Source organism: Cetorhinus maximus, chromosome 8 (genome assembly GCF_964194155.1).
Source record: "Cetorhinus maximus chromosome 8, sCetMax3.hap1.1, whole genome shotgun sequence".
Classification (NCBI taxonomy): Eukaryota; Metazoa; Chordata; class Chondrichthyes; order Lamniformes; family Cetorhinidae; genus Cetorhinus; species Cetorhinus maximus.
The window spans coordinates 126,597,899-126,618,026 of record NC_135886.1 but is presented as its reverse complement, the minus strand read 5'-3'; the positions used below and the strand labels follow the sequence as shown (position 1 = coordinate 126,618,026).

Genomic DNA, 20,128 nt, shown 5'->3' with positions numbered 1-20,128 from the left:
ACCAGGTTGTATCGGGTGAATGTCCCTTGTATTTATCCATGCCGAATGACCATTATTATTTAAAAAGTTGCAAAGTTCACACCCTGAAATGTTAATAGACATTACTGATGTTGACTAACTTGCTGTGTTATATCACTTCCTGAATTTCTAACACATCTGACAGTCTGACATTTGTGGCCCAGACATGATGGGCTGAGTTTATCTCTTTCGCAAAGTTCCAAATAGATAGATGCAGCATTATGGAACTACAATAATAAAGAATTGCATTTAGGTAGCACCTTTGACAACCACAGGATGTTCCAAAGTGGTTTGCAGCCAGTGAAGTATTTTTGAAATACAGTCACTGTTGTGAATTAGGAAAGTTGACCGATAGGCAAAGCTTTCCTTTCTAATTTATGTTTGTTTTCCCTTATAGGTAAAGGCAAAGGAAAGGGAAAAGGTAAGATTAAAAGGTTATCTCTTCACAAATTCAGTACAGAAGTTTGGAATTTTGAAATATTAATCTGTATCCTCTTCCCATTTAGTTTCTTTTACAATGTGGATGTAACAGTTGTTAAAGTTGACAATCAAATGAATCATTACAACTCAAGCTATGGTCCCATTTGTACAAAAACAGAAACAGAAATACCTGGAAAAACTCAGCAGGTCTGGCAGCATCGGCGGAGAGGAGTACAGTTGACGTTTCGAGTCCTCATGACCCTTCAACAGAACAGTTCTGTTGAAGGGTCATGAGGTTTCAAAACGTCAACTGTGCTCCTCTCCACCGATGCTGCCAGACCTGCTGAGTTTTTCCAGGTATTTCTGTTTCTGTTTTTGTTTTGAATTTCCAGCATCCGCAGTTTTTTGTTTTTATCCCCTTTGTACACGCCATCTTTGGCTCACCCATTGTTCACAAGAGTTGGCCAATCTATGTCAGCACAAGTTAAACTGTGCTGAGATGTTGTATTGTGCTACAATGAATACAGGAGGATAATATGGAACAAAGTTGACTAATGAATTTCCAGGCTTTATTAAGACAGGTGTAGACTATAAATGCCCTGCTTATAGCAGAGAAAGTTAAAGAGAAATTTAATAAAGGTGTTTAAAATCATGAAGGGAGTCGATAGAGTAAATGAAAAAAAACAATTTCCAATGGCAGAATCTTAGGTAACCAGAGAATATAGATTAAAGTTAATTGGCAAAAGAACCAAAAAAAAAGCAACATAAACTCTTTTTTTAACACAGCAAGTTATTCTGACTTGGAATGCGCTGACTTGAAAAGGTAGCAGAAGCAGACTCAATAATAATATTCAAAGGGTAATTGGATGAGTACTCAAAAGGGAAATATTTCCTGGGCTATAAGAGAAAGAGGAGGTGAGTGGGACTAATTGGATAGATATTTCAAAGAGCTGTCACAGCACGATGGGCCAAATGGCCTCCTCCTAGTTTATATCATTTTATAATGCTATGAAGAAATATTAAGCCAATAAAAAATCTCAAGTGTGTTCCACAATGTTGTGCTGCATACTATAGGAAGGATATTGAGACTTTAGAAATTTTGCAATGCTAATCCACTGAGATGCTGCCTTTTATGAAGAAATACAAATATAAAGAAAGGAAGGAATAATTGAAGCTTTTCATTATGAGCTAATATTATAGAGGTGTTTCAAACAGACTGTTCCCAATTGTTAAGGAGTCAAGAACCAGGGACCATTAGATAAAAGATTTAAAATAGTGGCCAGGAGAAACCTCTTTACGCAAGACTTGAGAGAGGAGAATTCACTTGGGTAACTTCTATGTATGACTGTCTACAGTTCCTTTCATGCTCCAGTGTTAGTGTGTCAGAACATGTGCTGGGCCCCTTCATTGATGAAAGTGATATTTCTAGTGAGGGTTTTGATGTCCTGTAACCCACTTGTAATTCGGACAAAAGGATGAGATTGTTACTGCCTTTCACAGCCCTACAATCCACTTTGGAACAGTTTGTTGTACAAATCTGTTCTTCCCACTCCTGAGGGTACTGACTCACGCTGTGAATCATTCCATTGATACCAATTGCCAGAGCATATCCCTGGTATAAGTTGTTTTCCTTTGTGTGTAAGCCAAGGCAGTGTAAGTACAAGAGGCAATGTAATTATGTAGCATTATAACCCAGTCTGATTTCTGCCCTAGCCCGTATCAATGCATGTATTTTCTAGCGAGGGTTGCTGATGAGAAGTGAGAATTCTGACGCTTTTCGTTCCCCAGGGTCCTAAGGGCTGACTGTAGTGCCTCTGCTCTTGTTACGCTCGAGATTTGTTAATTCATCACAAGCTAGGGATTGAACCTGAGATAAAAGCAAAATACCATGAATGCTGATATTCTGAAATAAAAACAAAATACTGGGAGTACTCAGCAGGTCCAGCAGCATCTGTGGAGAGTGAAACAGTGTTAACATTTCAGGTCAATGATCTTCCATCAGAACCTGGGACCTTTCCAATCTGTATGGTGTCTTTTCCATAGAAACACATCCCAAGATGCTTAAAAGAAGGAGGGAATAGGGGAAAACCGTTGGGAGGGGGTGTTGCTGTGGGGGTTGGGGGGAGATAAACAGTGGGAGAGTTAGAAGAGGTGGCCAAAAGCTTAATCGAAAAGGTGGGTTTTAAAAAGGCTTTTAAAGAGAGAGAGAGAGGGGGTAGACCATAAGACAGAGGAGCAGAAGTAGGCCATTTGGCCCATCGTGTCTGCTCCACCATTCAATGAGATCATGGCTGACCTGATAATCCTCAACTCCACTTTCCTGCCATTACCCCATAGCCCTTGGATTCCCTTACTGATTAAAAATCTGTATATCTCAGCCTTGAATGTACTTAATGACCCAGCCTCTACAGCCCTCTGCGGTAAAAAATTCCACAGATTGACTACCCTCTGAGAGAAGAAATTCCTCCTCATCTCTGTCTTAAATGGGTGACCCCTTACTCTGAGATTATGCACTCTGGTCCTAGACTCTCCCAAAAGGGGAAACAATCTCTCAGCATCTACCCTGTCAACCCCCCTAAGAATCTTATATGTTTCAATAAGGTCGCCTCTCATTATTTGAAACTCCAATGAGTACAAGCCCAACCCACTCAATCTCTCCACATAAGAAAATCCCTCCATACCCCGAATCAACCTAGTGAACCTTCTCTGGACTGCCTCCAATACCAGTATCTTACCTTAGATAAGGGGACAAAATTGTTCATAGTATTCTAGGTGAGGTCTAACTAGTGCCTTGTATAGTTTTAGCAAGACTTTCCCAATTTTTATACTCCATTCTCTTTGAAATAAAGGCCAACATTTCATTTGCCTTCCCTATTACCTGCTGAACTTGTACGTTAGCTTTTTGAGATTAATGCACAAGGATTCCCAAATCCCTCTGTGCTGTAGCTCTCTGCAGTCTTTCTCCATTTAAATAATATTCAGCTCCTCTATTCTTCCTGCCAAAATGCATAACCTCACATTTTCCCACATTATATCCATCTGCCAAGTTTTTGCCAACTCTCTTAACCTGTTTATATCCCTCTGTAGACTCTTTGTGTCATCCTCACCACTTGTCTTCCCACCTATTTTTGTGTCATCCGCACAATTGGCGATAGTACACTCACTTCCCTCATGTAAGTTATTAATATGTATTGTAAATAATTGAGGCCTCAGCACTGATCCCTGTGGCACTCCACTAGTTACAGGTTGCCATCCCGAAAATGCCCTCCTTATCCCAACTCTCTGACTTCTATTAGTTAGCCAATCCTCTATCCATGTTAATAAAGTACCCCCAATGCCATGGGTTCTTTTATTATTAAATAGCCTTATGTGCAGTACTTTTTCGAACGCCTTTGGAAATCCAAATATATCACATCTACTGGTTCCCTTTTATCTATCCTGCTTGTTACCTCATCAAAGAATTCCAGGTCATTTGTCAGGCATGATTTCCCCTTCATGAAGCCATGCTGACTCTGCCAGATTAGATTATGTAATTCTATATGTTCTGCTATTACATCCTTTATAATAAACTCTAACATTTTCCCAATGATGGATGTTAAACTAACTGGCCTATACCTATATATACCTGTTTTTTGTCTCCCTCCCTTTTTGAATATGGGTGTTACATTAGCAGCTTTCCAACCTTCTGGGACTTTTCCAGAATCTAAGTATTCTTGGAATATTACTACCAGTGCATCCACTATCTGTGTTGTTACTTCCTTTAATATGCTAGGATGCAACCCATCAAGTCCAGGGGACTTATCAGCCTTTAGCCCCATTAGTTTCCCTAGTACTTTTTCTCCAGTGATAGTTAATGTATTTATTTCCTCCATCCCTTTTGCCCCTTGATTATTTAGTATTATTGGAATCTCATTAGTGTCTTCTACCATGACAACTGAAGCAAAGTATACATTCAACTCCTCTGTCATTTCCTGGTTCCCCATTATTATTTCCCTAGCTTCATTCTCTAAGGGGCCTATGTTCCCTTTGGCATCTCTCTTTTTATATATTTAAAGAAGCTCTTACTGCCCGTTTTTATATTACTTACTAATTTACCGTCAAAGTTTATTTTCTCCCTTTTTATTATTTTTTTGGTCATCTTTTGTTGGTTTTTAAAACATTCCCAATCCTCTGGTTTACCACTAATCTTTGCCACATTGTATGTTTTTTTTTTCAATTTGATACTACCCTTAACTTCCTTGGTTAACCATGGTTTAACCCCTTCCTATAATCCTTCTTTCCCACTGGGATATATTTTGTTGTGAGTCATGAACTATTTTCTTAAACGTCTGCCATTGTTGATCAACCATCTTTTCTGCTGAACTCCTTTCCCAATCCTCTAACCAACTCTGCCCTCATTCCTTTGTAATTACCCTTATTTAAGTTTAGCGCAGTTGCTTCTGACCCAAGTTTCTCACTCTCAAACTGAATGCTAAATTCTACCATGTTATCGTCACTGTTTCCTAGAGAATCTTTCACTCTGAGATCATTTATTAAACCTGCCTCGTTACACATTACCATCTGCAGAGAACAGTATCTAGCCCCTAATTATACTGTTCCCTACCACTACTATGCTCCTATTTCCTCCCCCTACTTGAATGGTTCCCTGTACCACGGTGCCGTGGTCAGTTCACTCATCCTCCCTGCAGTCCCCTCTCTCCTCCACACAGCTTGCAAGCACCTCATAACTGTTGGACAGTTGCGGGGGCTGAGGCTCCTCGAACACTACCCCTTGGGTCCCTATACCTGCTTCACCTGCAGTCACACCGCCTTGCCCCTGATCACAGACCAAATTTGTATTACCTAATCTGAGAGGTGTGACCGCTTCCTGGAGCAAAGTGTCCAGGTAACATTCCCCCTCCCTGATGTGGTGCAATGTCTGCAGCTCGGACTCCAGCTCCTTAACTCAGATCCAAAGTTCCTCGAGCTGAAAACACTTACTACAGATGTGTTCACTCTAGATCACCTCAGTGCCTAGCATACCCATATGCTGCAGCAGCAACACATCACCCATCCTGCCATTGCATTTAATTACTTATTTATTTAATTACGTGTTTATTTAATTACTTAATTAATTACTCTAGTATCCCTGCTTGAAGAATCCACCGCTCTTTACACTTTATTGTCATTTTTTTTACACACCAGTATCAATCTTATACTTAACAAGCTACTTCTAAGAAAAGAGAAAAGCAAAAAAAGACAAAAAAAGACTAGAGACCTAAGCACAAACTAAAGCTCACCAATGCTACCCACCAATCAGCTGCTCTCTGCACTCTTTAATGGTCTCTCGCTTCTCTCTCCGCTCTCTTTAATGGTTTCTCACTCCTCTCGCATTCTCTTGCTGTTAATGGCCCTGCTGCTCCTCTCACTCTCTCGCTGTTAATGGCCCTGCTGCTCCTCTCATTCTCTCACTGTTAATGGCCCCACTGCTCCTCTCGCTCTCTCACTGTTAATGGCCCCACTGCTCCTCTCGCTCTCTCACTGTTAATGGCCCCGCTGCTCCTCTCATTCTCTCACTGTTAATGGCCCCGCTGCTCCTCTCGCTCTCTCACTGTTAATGGCCCCACTGCTCCTCTCACTTAAGTAAAGCAGAGAGGCAGTGAGAATTCCAGAAGGAAGTGCTGAGGAGGTGGATGGCCTTGCCGCGAATTGTGGGATGAAGGGAAGAGGAAATGTGCAGAAGGCCAGACTTGGGGGCCAAAGGGCCCAAGAGAGGACAAAAGTTTGTTTCAGAGGCAAAATGGGAATGGCAATGCAGTCAGTGAGGACAGAGTAATGGATAAATGGAACTTAGTGCAGGACAGGAAATAGACAAAAGAATTTTTGGATGGGTTAGAGTTTATGGGATGTAGGAGGTCAGCAAAGAGGACAATTCAAGACTAGAATTGACAAATGTAAGGATTTTGATTGGGGTTATGTAGGGTCACCAGTGGGTGACGACACTGAGATGGAGTTGAGCAGTCTTAATGTTGGATAGGATATAGGACTGGGTACTCAGTCTTACTTTTGGATCAAACTTGATGCCAGATTTTCTTATCATCTGATTCAACCTAAGGTTGATGGTCTACTGGGGATGGGAACAGTGAATGAGGTAAGAGAAATGGGGTGGTTGTGCATTGCACTTACAGACTGATTCATGGAAAGGTTGGTTAAGATGCATTTCTATCGGAAATCACGGGTGTATATTAAAGGACTGTGGCTTTCTCAGCAACATGATAAAGCTGCATCATATCACCAGGTTCCACAACGCTGCTGCTTTTCTTCCCTAAATTCAAATGTAGGTGCACACACAGTATTTTATAAAATTTGGGCACCTGAAATCTGAACTATGAAAGACAGTTCTGCAATCTGTATAATCGTATTGGATGGAGACGTCAGTGATATACCTTATTTAATTTTAGTTGCTCCTCATTTGTTGCAGATGAATCCACTCTTTATTCCTCTGAGAGAACAAAGCAGAAATTCTTAAATCTCTGCCGCTGTTTTGTTCTTTACTTTTTTATTTTATTAACGTTTTCACCCATAACATTTCCCATGGGGACTTCTGCCAGCGTGACTAATCACAGCTGCAAACTTAAAACATCTTACAACGAGGAGCGTAGCTTGTGATGCCTGCAACTTTAAACGCTGTGCTGTTGGGATATCTCGAGTTGGTCAAGAACTGATGTCATGAAAATTCTTCAGATATCTGTCTTCTCAAGATTGGTACAAGGTGTTCACTCATGGGAGATGTGAGTGGGGGGAGTTTCACTGGGGAACATTGGTTCCATTTCAATTGAGGTTTCCTGAATGTCATCTCTTCCCAAAGCCAAAAAACTGGGCATTCGATCAACTTATCAAAATGATAAGAAAGCAACCTCCATTATCTTGTAATTTTAAAACTACATAGCCAGCTTCTCAGTAGCTTTGCCAAATATTGTGCGGGAAAGATTTTCCCCTGTCTGGCAGGCAGGCCCAGAAACGGCCGAGAGACTGATTGCCACCAGCGATCGGGCTCCGACCGCGATTTCATGCTGGTTGGCCAATTAACTGCCAGCCAGCACGAAAGGCGCGCTAAGAGCTTTAGCGCTGCTGAGGTTGGGGGGTGGTGGGGGAGGAGCGCGAGCACTGAGGTGTGCGCATACGCAGGGGTGCACGCGCTGACAGCTCCCTGAAGGCTCAGAGCAGCTTCAGGGAACTGATGGATTTTAAATACAAAAATAAACTTTTTACATATGAGATAAACATGCCCCCCACATGTGACTCAGTCACATGAAGATGGACATGCAAAAAAAAAGGAAGTTAAAACATTTTTATTGTTTTTTTTTAAGTAAGCGTTGGAAACTTCATCCCGCCCGTGGATGAGGTTTCATTAAAAATGCGAAGGTTGCCTGGCCAATTCGCCCACCCGCCAGCTGAACAGTTGAGCGGGTAGCGAAAAATGCTGCTTAATTATTTACTTGAGGGCTTTAATAGGCCTCTTAATTGTCAGCGGGCATGCTGCCGCCTCTCCCACGTCCCACCGACCAAAAGGTCACGAGAGTGCACGATGACACCAGGACACTCGCCCGACGTCATCGTGCATATTGCACTCCCATTCGGGATGGGCACAAGCCCGCCAGCGGGATGAATAATTCTGCCCTATGAGTGGGAGCAAGGTTGAAAATTACCTCAAAATTAGTCATCTCTGGATTACTCCCAGTGCCACGTGTCAGTGAGTACAGAAATAGAAGGATAAGGTAGATGAATGCGTGTCTGCAAAGATAGTGCAGGAGGGTGGGCTTTAGATTCCTGGGACACTGGGACTGGCTCTGGGGGAGATGGCACCTGTACAAGCCAGACAGGTTGTACCTGAACAGAGCTGGGACTACGTTTCTTGAAGGGTATTTTGCTAGTGCTGTTGAGAGGGCTTTAAACCCACTCGGCAGGGGTGTGGGAACCAGGAGAGAATATTAGAGAGTATTACCAAGGTGCACAAAATACTGGGAGAGACAGATAGTACTAGAATGGAGAATAGTAAGTTAATAGGTGGAGTTGGAGTTAGGGAGAAAGTATTGAAGTCAAAATCAGGGTAATGCTGCATGTATGTGAATGCACGGAGTATAGTAAATAAGATTGGGGAGTTACAGGCATGGATTTCTACATGGAATTATGATGTTGTTATGATAACAGAGACCTGGCTTAAGGAAGGGCAGAACTGGGTGTTAAATATTCCTGGGTACAAGGTGTTCAAAAACGTTAGGAAAGAAGGAGGGGTGGAGGTATTGGTTAAGGAGAGCATTGCAGTGCTGGAGAAAGAGGACATCCCAGAGGGTTCAAGGACAGAATCAATTTGGCTCGAGCTAAGGAACAAAAAGGGCACAATTACATTGATCGGTGTAGTCTATATGCTACCAACTAGTGGGAAGGATGTAGAGGAACAAATCTGCAGGGAAACTACAGAGAGGTGCAAGCATTATAGAGTAGTTATAATGGGGGACTTTAATTACCTGAATATAGACTGGGATAGTGGTAGTGTAAAGGGCAAAGAGAGGCATGCGTTCCTAACAAGAAAGTATGCACTGCTAGACCTGTTTCTTGGAAATGAGGTGGGCCAAGTAGATCAAGTGTCCCCGGTGGAACATTTAGGAGACAATGATTATTACATCATAAGGTTTAAGATGATGGTAAAAAAGGGTAATGGGCAATCCAGAGTAAGAATAATTAACTGGGGGAGAGATGACTTCAATGGGGCAAGAACGGAGCTGGGCTGGATAGATTGGAACCAAAGGTTTGAGGGAAAAACCGTAGCTGAACAATGAGCTACCTTCAAAAGAGAAATGGTTCGGGCACAGTCAAGGTATATTCACTCAAAAGGGAAAGGTAGGGCAAACAAATCTAGAGCTCCCTGGGTGAAAAAGGAGGTAGAAATTAAGATAAAGAAGAAAAAGTGTGCTTATGACAGGTGTCAGGTAGAAAATGCAATTGAGAACCAGGCTGAATGCAGAAGCTTCAGAAGGCAGGTGAAGAAGAAAATAAGAGAAGTGAAGAGGGATTATGAGAAAATACTGGCAGCCAACGTAAAGGGGAATCCCAAAGTCTTCTATAGACATACGAATAGTAAGAGGGTGGTGAAAGGAGGAGTAGGGCCAATTAGGGTCTAAAAAGTGGATTTACACATGGAGGCAGGGGGCATGGCTGAAGTGCTAAATGAATACTTTACATCTGTCTTCACCAAAGAAAGCAGATGCTACCCTCGCCATGGTGACAGAGGAGGAAACTCTGTCACAAGAAAGGTTCAAAATTGATAAGGAGGAGGTATTGGATAAACTGTCGGTACTTAAAGTTGACAAGGCACTGGGAGCGGGTGAGATGCATCCAAGGATATTGAAGGAACAAGAGTGGAAATTGCAGGGGCACTGGCCATAATCTTTCAGTGTTCACTAGACTCAGGGGAGCTACCAGAGGACTGGAGAATTGCAAATATTACACCCTTATTCAAAAAACTTTGTAAGGATAAGCCCAGCAATTACAGACCAGTTAGTTTACCTTCAGTGGTGGGGAAGCTTCTAGAATCAATTATTTGAGATAGAATTAATAGTCACACGGAAAAATGTGGGTTGATTAGGAAGAGCCAGAGTGGCTTTCTTAAGGGGAAATCGTGTTTAACTAACTTGCTGGTGTTTTTTCAAGAGGTAGCAGAGAGGGTTAATGAGGGTAATGCTGTTGATGTGATGTACATGGACTTCCAAAAGGCATTCAATACAGTGCCGCACAACAGATGTGTGAGAAAAGTTATAGCTCATGAAATAAAAGGAACAGTAACAACGTGGATACAAAATTGGCCGAGTAATAGGAAACGAGTAATAGTCAATGGATATTTTTCGGGCCGGAGGCAGGTTTGCAGTGGAGTTCCCCAAGGGTTGGTATTTCCTGATATTTATTAACGATCTGGATCTTGGTGTGCAGGGGACAATTTCACAGTTTGAGGATGGTACAAAACTTGGAAGCATTGTAAACTGTGAGGAGGACAGTGTAGAACTTTTAAAAGGACATAGACAAGTTGGTGGAGTCGGCGATTAGGTGGTAGATGGAGTTCAATGTAGAGAAGCATGAGGTAATTCATTTTGGTAGAAAGAACATGGACAGACAATATAAAATAAGGGGTATGACTCTGCAGGAGCAGAGGGACCTGGGTGTGTATGTGCATAAGTCATTAAAGGTGGCAGGACAGGTGGAGAGAGCAGTTAATAAAGCATACAGTATCCTAGGCTTAATTAATAGAGGAATAGAGCACAAGAGCAAGGAGGCTATGCTGAACTTGTATAGGACACTAGTTCGACCTCAGCATTGTGTACAATTCTGGACTCCACACTTTAGGAACAATGTGAATGCATTGGAGAGTGTGCAGAAGAGGTTTGCAAAAATGGTTCCAGGGATGACAAATTTAGTTATGAAGATAGATTTGAGAAGTTGGGACTGTTCTCCTTGGAAAGAAGAAGGCTAAGAGGTAATTTGATAGAGGTGTTCAAAATCATGAGGTGGCTGGACAGAGTAGAGAGGGAGAAACTGTTCCCACTCGTAAAAGGATTGAGAACAAGAGAGCACAGAATTAAAGTGATTTGCAAAAGAAGCAAACGCGATGTGGTTTGGGTCTGGAATGCGCTGCCTGGAAGTGTGGTGGAGGCAGGTTCAACCGAGGCATTCAAAAGGGCATTAGATAATTATTTAAATTGAAACAATGTGCAAGGTTATGGAGAAAAGGCAGGAGCAAGGCATTGAGTCATAGTGCTCATTCAGACAGCTGGTGCTGACACGATGGGTTGAATGGCCTTCTATACCGTAACAATCCTGTGATTCTGAATGTTTGCTTGATTTGAAGCACTTATTGTGAATTTGAACCATTGACAATGCCACGTAATTTTCATGAGAATCAAGATCCCATTGATGCTTTTCTAACTCAACCAAATAACTTTGCGTCTACTTGCTCGTGACCCCCATTACCTCACGCCTCTTCCCAGTAACTGGTCTTCAATGTAACTCTCTGATTTACCTTACAGGCAAAAAAATGGGTCCCCCTGGTCCACAAGGCCCCCAGGGCCCTCCAGGTCCACCAGGACCCCAAGGCCCTCCAGGAATCCCAGGAATCCCCGGCATACCAGGAACAGCAGTGTTGGCAGCACCTGGGCCACCTGGTCCACCTGGCCAGCCAGGCCCTCCAGGGTCCCCAGGACCACCAGGTAAGTGAGTATTAGTTTGGTCTGAATGATCGTTTATGGTCCATCATTGTGTCAAATGGCACGTGACCTGTTGAGGGGTTCAGTACTTTGTACCTTGTTCTCTCTCCACGGTTTTTTTTCCAATCTGAAAATGTACTTTCAGGAGAGTCGAAGTAGCACTTCGTTAGATTTCTGAGTGGATTATTTTCTGTAAAATAATCAACACCTTTCTGAAAAAAAAACCTTGTTCAAAAGGTAGGAAAATGTTATAACTCTGTCCAAGCCCACCCTACTCTTCACCTCCACCTTCCTAATCTTCATCTGGGAAAGAATGTTATAACACCCCTTGCAAATAGCACCAACGAGGTTTGAAGTTGAATTTTCTCCTTGGTTGCACCTTGACTTAAGTCCAAGAGAAACATAAATCTGAGAAAGGATACATATGTCTCCAAAAAAGCACAGTGGAAAGATGATAATTGGACATGCAATAAGTATAACATGTGATCATATTTCTTAATAGTAGGGAGTGAATATTGCACAGAAAGTCCTTCCCCGAACTTCTCTTGAATTTTTTTTAGCTAAGTTTAGTTCTGATTAGCTGATCATCTGGAGATCTTTGACCTGATCTGTATTGTGACTTCGTAAATCTATTTTGAATAATTGATAAGAGAATTTGTAGTCATTTAGTTCTCTTACTCAACTCAAACTCATCTGAGTTGGGGACAGGCTTTGATCAATGATGTCTTTGTCTGAGGTGCAAAGGTTGAGTCATTTTTGATTTCACGTATGGAGAAGCTGTTTTCTCCTAATGTAGCGGCTGATTTGGCGAAGATTAGGGATTCGTTGAGATGTTCAAATAAGTGAATAAACAAAAAAGGTTTCACCAATAGTTTCAGCTAAATGCAGTGTCATACTGCATTGATGTAGCAACCTACTGCAGGATGTGGGTTGATTTGATTCCATACATGCTTGGAAAGGAGGTATGCAACTGAGGACACATGGAGTTGAGTAATACTGGGGGGCAGATGGCTCGCCCCCACCCCCCCACCCTCCCAGTTTCCTTTTGAAGGTTACTATTTGAATCTATTTCCACCACCATTTCTGGCAGTGCTTTCCAGATCATCATAACTCCCTGTCTAAATAAAAAACTCCTTTTATCCCGTCTGGTTTAATTGGCTATCACCTTAAATCTGTGCCTCCTGGTTACTGACCCCCTGCTGCTGGAAACGATTTCTTATTTACTCTACAAAAACCAGTCATGATTCTGAGCACCTCTCATTTTCCGCATAACCTTCCTTGCACTAAGGAGAACAACCCTAGTTTCTCCACTGAACTGAACTACCCCATTCCTGGAGCCAATCTAGTAAATCTCTTCTGCACCCACTCTAGGGCCTTTTCACTGTTCCGAAGGTGTAGTCTCCAGAACTGAAAGCGTAACTCCAGCTGAGACCTAACCAGTGGTATGTTGTCAAGTATTGGGGCAGAATTCTCCGGTCGGCAAGCAGGGCTGGGACCCACTCGCCAATGCGTAAAACGACTTGGCTGTGCACCCGCCAAACTGTCAAAGGCCTATTAAGGCCACTTAAATGGTCATTAACTCAATTAGATGAGCTGCCCGTCCAACCTTAAGGGTGGCGGGGGGCAGGCAAAGAGCCCAGGCGGCCTTCACATTTTTCATGAAACCTCATCCACGGGCGGGATGAGGTTTCATGAAGTGTTTTAAAATGTAATAAAAATTTTCAAGTTAATTCTTTGACAAGTCCCAGCTCATGTGACACTGTCACATGAGGGTAATTTTTTAGCAGTTTTTTCCTTCCTTTATTTAAACTTACACATGGCAAATGGATCTCCCTGAGGCACCTCCGTGCCGCAGGGAAATCTCTGCACTCTTCCGCGCGCATGCGCGAAAATGCGCAGGGAAGCACTCAGGGAATCCCCCCCACCTGCACAGGGAGCGCTCAGCGCTTCCGGGCGCGCGTCACGATGGGCGGGCCTTAATTGGCCCGCCCATGTAAAATGGCGGCGTGGACCCGATCGGGGGTGCCGATCAGGTTCGCGCCCACCTCCGCCCACCCCTGCACAACACCCCCATGGGGGTGGGGGGGGGCGGAATTTTTCCCTTGGTGTCCAAACTCAACTTGGCCAATTTTCTATCAGATTCAGAAGTCAACTGAAGAAACTTCTATTCTGAGCTACCTGCAAAACCACTTTGAGGGTTGATGAGTGACATTCTATTAAGACAGGGGCTTTAGGATTTAAAATATCTCCGCTGAAAACTAGACAGAACATTTTGTTAAAGTTGTAATAGCTGGCAGCTATTTTGATTGTTTATTCATTATCTTTTCCATTTAAAATTGGCAATGTCATTTCTATTTTTCATCTTGCAACGTTTTCATTCATGCCTGTTAAACCATTGTGAAATTGCCATTCAGTTGTAAAGGAGACTTTCAAGACAGCACAAGGAAGAGTCACAAGCCTGATTCCTTAGCCCTAGCATGAGATTAGCTGTTCAGCCTTGCAAAGAAGCAACTAAAAAAGATGATTCCAGACTGATTTAACATAGGAAATATTATAGAAAAGGTGAATCTAGAACATTATTTTAAATAATGACTCATGCCCACTTGACATATTGTTATTGTTTAAAGTGGCAAATACCTAACTTTGGATCCATATCATCCTTCAAAGCGATCAAACATGAAATTAGCTTCTGTATAGGGTAGTGGAGGTGATAATCTTAATTATGTAAGAAACAAGCGGATACAGTGATGGCATTGTACATCCTTTTTGAATGGATGAACTAAGATGGACTAAATGGTTTCCTCATTGATGTTTAATTTATTTTTTTAAAGTCTGCTAATTGAATTTGTGTTAAAATGCAAAGTATTATATTTTTCTTTCGGCTAGAAATTTTCAGCCTGATAAGGTGACAATATTTTTAACCACCTGGCCTTGTTAAGATGCCACTGGCGGGTGGCATTGGGTGGGGGTAAGCAACAAGGGCAACCTCCAACCTGCAGAAAATTGGGTGACCCCTGGTACATCTTGGAACAGGGAGGTGTCTCGCAGTAGAGAAAGAGGCGGGATGGAAAGCTTGAGGCAGGAAAGGCATAGATTTTCAATATCGGTCCCAGAGGAGCACCTCTGTTTAACTTGGTCTCTTAAAGGGAAGCACAGAGAGAAAATAAAACCCAGCTTGAGTAGCCTTTTCTGCTTCTGATGCTCCTCTGACAGACATTTTCGCAGTCAGAGCCCAATGGCATCATCGGGCCCTGATCTGGACGTTTCAAGAAAGCCTGAACAGAAGTGGCGGCAAAAATTGGGAACACGTGGGTCATCGGTAGTGTCACCCAGTGAATTTAAACTGCTTAAGAGCTCGGTTTCCACCAGGAAGGAAGGGTTAAAATCCATTCCCAGTAATAATGTGAAAACTCTAACAATATCCGTAACAAACTATGGCTAATTCTGTAGATAATGGTCGGGACTTTCCGGCCCTGTTGTGGGTGGGACCCGCCGCGGGCGAGGCGACGCCCCAGCCAGAAGTCCACTGACTTGTGGCGGGACCGGAAGATCGCGGCAACGGGCAGGTGTGGAAAAACCCACCGAATGATTCAAAGAGATATTGCCAATTCAAAGCTTTTTCTTCATTGCCAAATAACTTTCTTTTTCAGGTACTTCAGACAAAGCTGCAGCCAGTCAGCCACCAGTAAGTGTATAAAGTTACCACAAAATTTACCTGCATGTTTAATTGGGTGTTTTTTAAAGGAGAGTATTGAGAACTTCAAATATTTCTGAAAGTCCTCTCCTTTGGTTTTGGTTACAGACAATAGACAAAAATACATTCTCAGGAATTTAGTAGTCCTCAGCAGCTACCACTTCCTGACTCTCAAACAAATTGCTTTCCAAGCTTTTCAGTCAGTAAGGTTTCATACAAATGCATTTAAAGTGTGTGCCATCTGCAAGATGCACTGCAGGAACTCACCAAGGCTCCTTAGACAGCACCTTCCAAACCCACAACCGCTACCATCTAGAAGGACAAGGGCAGCAGACACATGGGAACACCACCACCTGGAAGTTCCTTTCCAAGCCACTCTTTCCTCCAGACTTGGAAATGCATCACCGTTTCTTCACTGTCGCTGGGCCAAAATCCTGGAACTCCCTCCCTACAGCACCGTGGGTGTACGTACACCACATGGACTGCAGCGGTACAAGAAGGCAGCTCCCCACCACCTTCTCAAGGACAATTAGGGATGGGTAATAAATGTTGGCCTAGCCAGCGATGCTCATATCCCATGAAAGACTAAATAAAAGTACTTCAACCTGCAGTTGAATTTTTAATTACAGGAAGATCAGAGCTGGGAACTAAATATTCAGGGTTATCAGACTTTTGAAAAGGACAGGCAGGAAGGAAAGTGTAGTGGGGTAGCTTTGTTAGTGCAAGCTGGAATAAGTACAATAGCAAGAAAGGATCTTGGATCAGAAGATGTAGAATCCATATGGGTGGAGGTAAGAAATAATAAGGGGAAGAAGACACTGGTGTGAGTAATCTATAGGCCCCCTAACATTAGCTATACTGTTGGACAGAGAATAAATCAGGAGATAATGAGGGCATGTTAAAAAGGTAGCACATTAATCATGGGTGACTTTAATCTTCATGTAGATTGGGAAAATCAAATTGGCAGAGGTAGACATGAGCAAGAATTCATAGAGTGTATTCAGGACTGTTTCCTAGAACAATATGTTGTGGATCCAACCAGGGATCAGGCTATTTTGGATCTGGTAATGTGTAATGAGGCAGGTTTAATAAATGATCTCAGAGTAAAAGATCCCCTAGGAAACAGTGACTATAATATGGTAGAATTTAGCATTCAGTTTGAGAGTGAGAAACTTGGGTTGGAAACAACTGTGCTAAACTTAAGTAAGGGTAATTACAAAGGAATGAGGGCAGAGTTGACTGGGAATGGAGTTTAGCAGAAAAAATGGTTGATGAACAATGGCAGATGTTGAAGAAAATAGTTCATGCCTCATAACAAAGATAGATCCCAGTGAGGAAGAAGGATGGTAGGAGGGGGATAAACCAACCATGGTTAACCAAGGAAGTTAAGGATAGTGTTAAATTAAAAGAAAATACATACAAGGTGGCAAAGTTTAGTTGTAAACCAGAGGATTGGGAAAGTTTTAAAAACGAACAAAAGATGACCAAAAGATGAGAGGGAGAAAATAAACTTTGAGGGTAAACTAGCAAGTAACATAAAAACAGACAGTAAGAACTTCTTTAAATATATAAAAAGGAAGAGAGAGACCAAAGCGAACATAGGCCCCTTAGAGAATGAGGCTGGGGAAAAAATAATGGTGAACGAGGAAATGGTAGAGGAGTTGAATAAATAAAAACAGAAAATGCTGGAGAAACTCAGCAGATCTAACAGCATCTGTGGAGAGAAAAAAATGTTTCGAGTCCGTATGACTCTTCTTCAGAGCTGAAGATTTGAATAAATACTTTGCTTCAGTCTTCACGATCGAAGACACTTAAAACATTCCAATACTAAATAATCAAGGGGCTGAAGAGGGGGAGGAAATAAATGCAATAACTATCACTAGAGAAAAAGTACTAGGGAAACTAATAGGACTAATGGCCGATAAGCCCCCTGGACCTGATGGGTTGCATGCTAGGATATTAAAGGAAGTAGCAATAGAGATAGTGGATGCACTGATAGTAATCTTCCAAGAATCCTTAGATTCTGGAAAAGCCCCAGAGGATTGGAAAACTGCCAACGTAACACCTATATTCAAAAAGGGCGGAAGACAAAAAACAGGTAGCTATAGGCCGGTTGGTTTAACATCTGTCGTTGGGAAAATGTTGGAGTCGATTATAAAGGATGTAATAGCAGAGCATTTAGGATTACATAATCTAATCAGAGTCAGCATGGCTTCATGAAGGGGAAATCATGCCTGAAAGATTTATTAGAATTCTTTGAGGAAGTAACAAGCAGGATAGATTAGGGGGAACCAGTACATGTAATGTATTTGGATTTCCAAAAGGCGCTCAATAAGGTACCGCACATAAGGCTACTTAATAAGATAAGAGCCCATGGTATTGGGGGTAGTATATTAGCATGCATAGAGGATTGCCTAACTAATAGAAGACAGAGAGTTGGGATAAAGGGGGCATTTCGGGTTGGCAACCTATAACTAGTGGAGTGCCACAGGGATCAGTGCTGGGCCACAATTATTTACAATATATATTAATGACTTAGATGAGGGAAGTGAATATACTATCAGCAAATCTGCAGATGATACATAAATAGGTGGGAAGGCAAGTGGTGAGGACGACATAAGGAGCTTACAGAGGGATATAGACAGGTTCAGTGAGTGAGCAAAAATGTGGCAGATGGAATATAATGTGGGAAAATGTGAGGTTATGCACTTTGGCAAGAGGAATAGAGGAGCTGAATATTATTCAAATGGAGAAAGACTGCAAAAGGCTGCAGCACAGAGGGATTTGGGAGTCCTTGTTCATTAATCCCTATAAGCTAACATACAAGTTCAGCAGGTAATAGGAAAGGCAAATGGAAAGTTGGCCTTTATTTCGAAGGGAATAGAGTATAAAAATAGGGAAGCCTTGCTAAAACTATACAAGGCACTAGTTAGACCACACCTAGAATTCTGTGAACGGTTTTGGTCCCCTTATCTAGGAAAAGATATACTGACATTGGAGACAGTCCAGAGAAGGTTCACTAGGTTGATCCCGTGGATGGAGGGATTTTCTTATGAGGAGAGGTTGAGTAGGTTGAGCCTGTACTCATTGGAGTTTAGAAGAATGAGAGGCGACCTTATTGAAACATATAAGATTCTTAGGGGGTTTGACAGGGTAGATGCTGAGAGATTGTTTCCCTTTTTGGAGAGAGTCAAGGACCAGAGAGCATAATTTCAGAGTAAGGGGTCGCCAATTTAAGACAGAGATGAGGAGGAATTTCTTCTCTCAGAGGGTAGTCAATCTGTGGAATTCTTTACTGCAGAGGGCTGTAGAGGCTGGATCGTTAAGTACCTTCAAGGCTGAGATAAACAGATTTTTAATCAGTAAGAAATCCAAGTGTTATGGGGAAAAGGTAGGAAAGTGGACTTGAATGGTGGAGCAGACTCAATGGGCCGACTGGCCTACTTCTGCTCCTACGTCTTATAGTCTACCAGGTTATATCTCTTTGACACTTTGAACAGTGTGTTTGTCTTGAATTGTCTGATGTGATTGATCCCTCTCATCAATTGTGCCAGAGACCAATTAAAATCATGAAGAATTCTACATTCATTCAAATAGGTATAAACATTATTATTAGGACAATGCCATTTCACTGGAATGCTGTATGCTATGAGTAAATATAGACATGAAGCAAGACTTGAAAGAAATGAGTCTCTCTTTATTGCAAGAATGTAGATTATGTGGTGATCTGATGGATTATAAAATTATTAAAGGGTAGGACAGGGAAGGGAGAAGTAGATTGTTCCCAGCTGTTGAAAGGTTCAGAATGAGGAAACAGGGATACAACATTAAATATAGGAGTTTTACAGTAGAAAACAGAGAAACCTTTTTACATAGAGAGTTGTGAGGTTGTGGAATTCACTTCCAGGGTTAATGGCTGAGGCACAAACTATGTCAGCATTCAATATTAGATTGGATAGGTGGGTGAAGGATAAGGGGAGATGGGAGCAAGGTTGGTTAATGTTCTTAAAACTATTTTCTCACATGGAAGGAAAACGCTGATATAGACTTGATGGGACGAATGGCTTGTTTCAGAGTTGTAAGTTCTATGAGTTTCAGTGGAAGACTTTTTGTCTGCGCACCAAGTGATGTATGATGGTGCCAGTAAGTAGCATATTTTTCCATATCAGATACGCAGGGCAGGATCTTCCGGTTGGTGAGCAGGGGCGGGGCCCGCTTGCCGACCTGTAAAATGACGCGGGATGATGTCGGGCGCAACTCCCGACGTCACCCCACGTCATTTCCATTTTCAGGTCCGCGGAGGCGCAGCCGAGTCAGCTGTGCACCCGCCGACCTGTCAACGGCCTATTGAGGCCATTTAAAAAGTAATTAGGCTCATTAATAGGCCAGGAGCCCTGGCGGGTTTCAGATAAAGCATGAAACCTCATTCACGGGCGGGATGAGGTTTCATGAGGGTATTTAAATTTTTATGAAATCTTTCAATAAAAGTTATGGACATGTCCTGACTCATGTGACAGTATCACATGTCACATGAGGGGACATGTCTGGGAAATTTTTGATCATTTTTATTAAAAATTTTAATTCTGAGCCGATCTCCCTGAGGCAGCACTTAGCCTCAGGGAGATCAGTGCACTGTTTCATGCACATGCGCGAAAGAGCGCACTCCCGGCTGAGGGAATCTCCCCCCCCCACCCCCCCCCACCCCCCACCCCCAGCCCGCCTGCACAGGGAGCGCATAGCGTTTCCTGGCAGACATCACACT

At 42.5% G+C, this 20,128-nt stretch overlaps 1 protein-coding gene across 1 annotated transcript in view; it reads left to right on the top strand.

The window, feature by feature from the left end:
* eda (ectodysplasin A) overlaps positions 1–20,128 on the top strand; it is an 80,509-nt gene that overhangs the window by 20,137 nt on the left and 40,244 nt on the right. Inside the window, exons 2-4 of the mRNA XM_078546175.1 lie at positions 416–439; positions 11,496–11,675; positions 15,323–15,357. Of these exons, the coding sequence (XP_078402301.1) occupies positions 416–439; positions 11,496–11,675; positions 15,323–15,357 (239 nt within the window). The remainder of the gene's footprint in view (positions 1–415; positions 440–11,495; positions 11,676–15,322; positions 15,358–20,128) is intronic.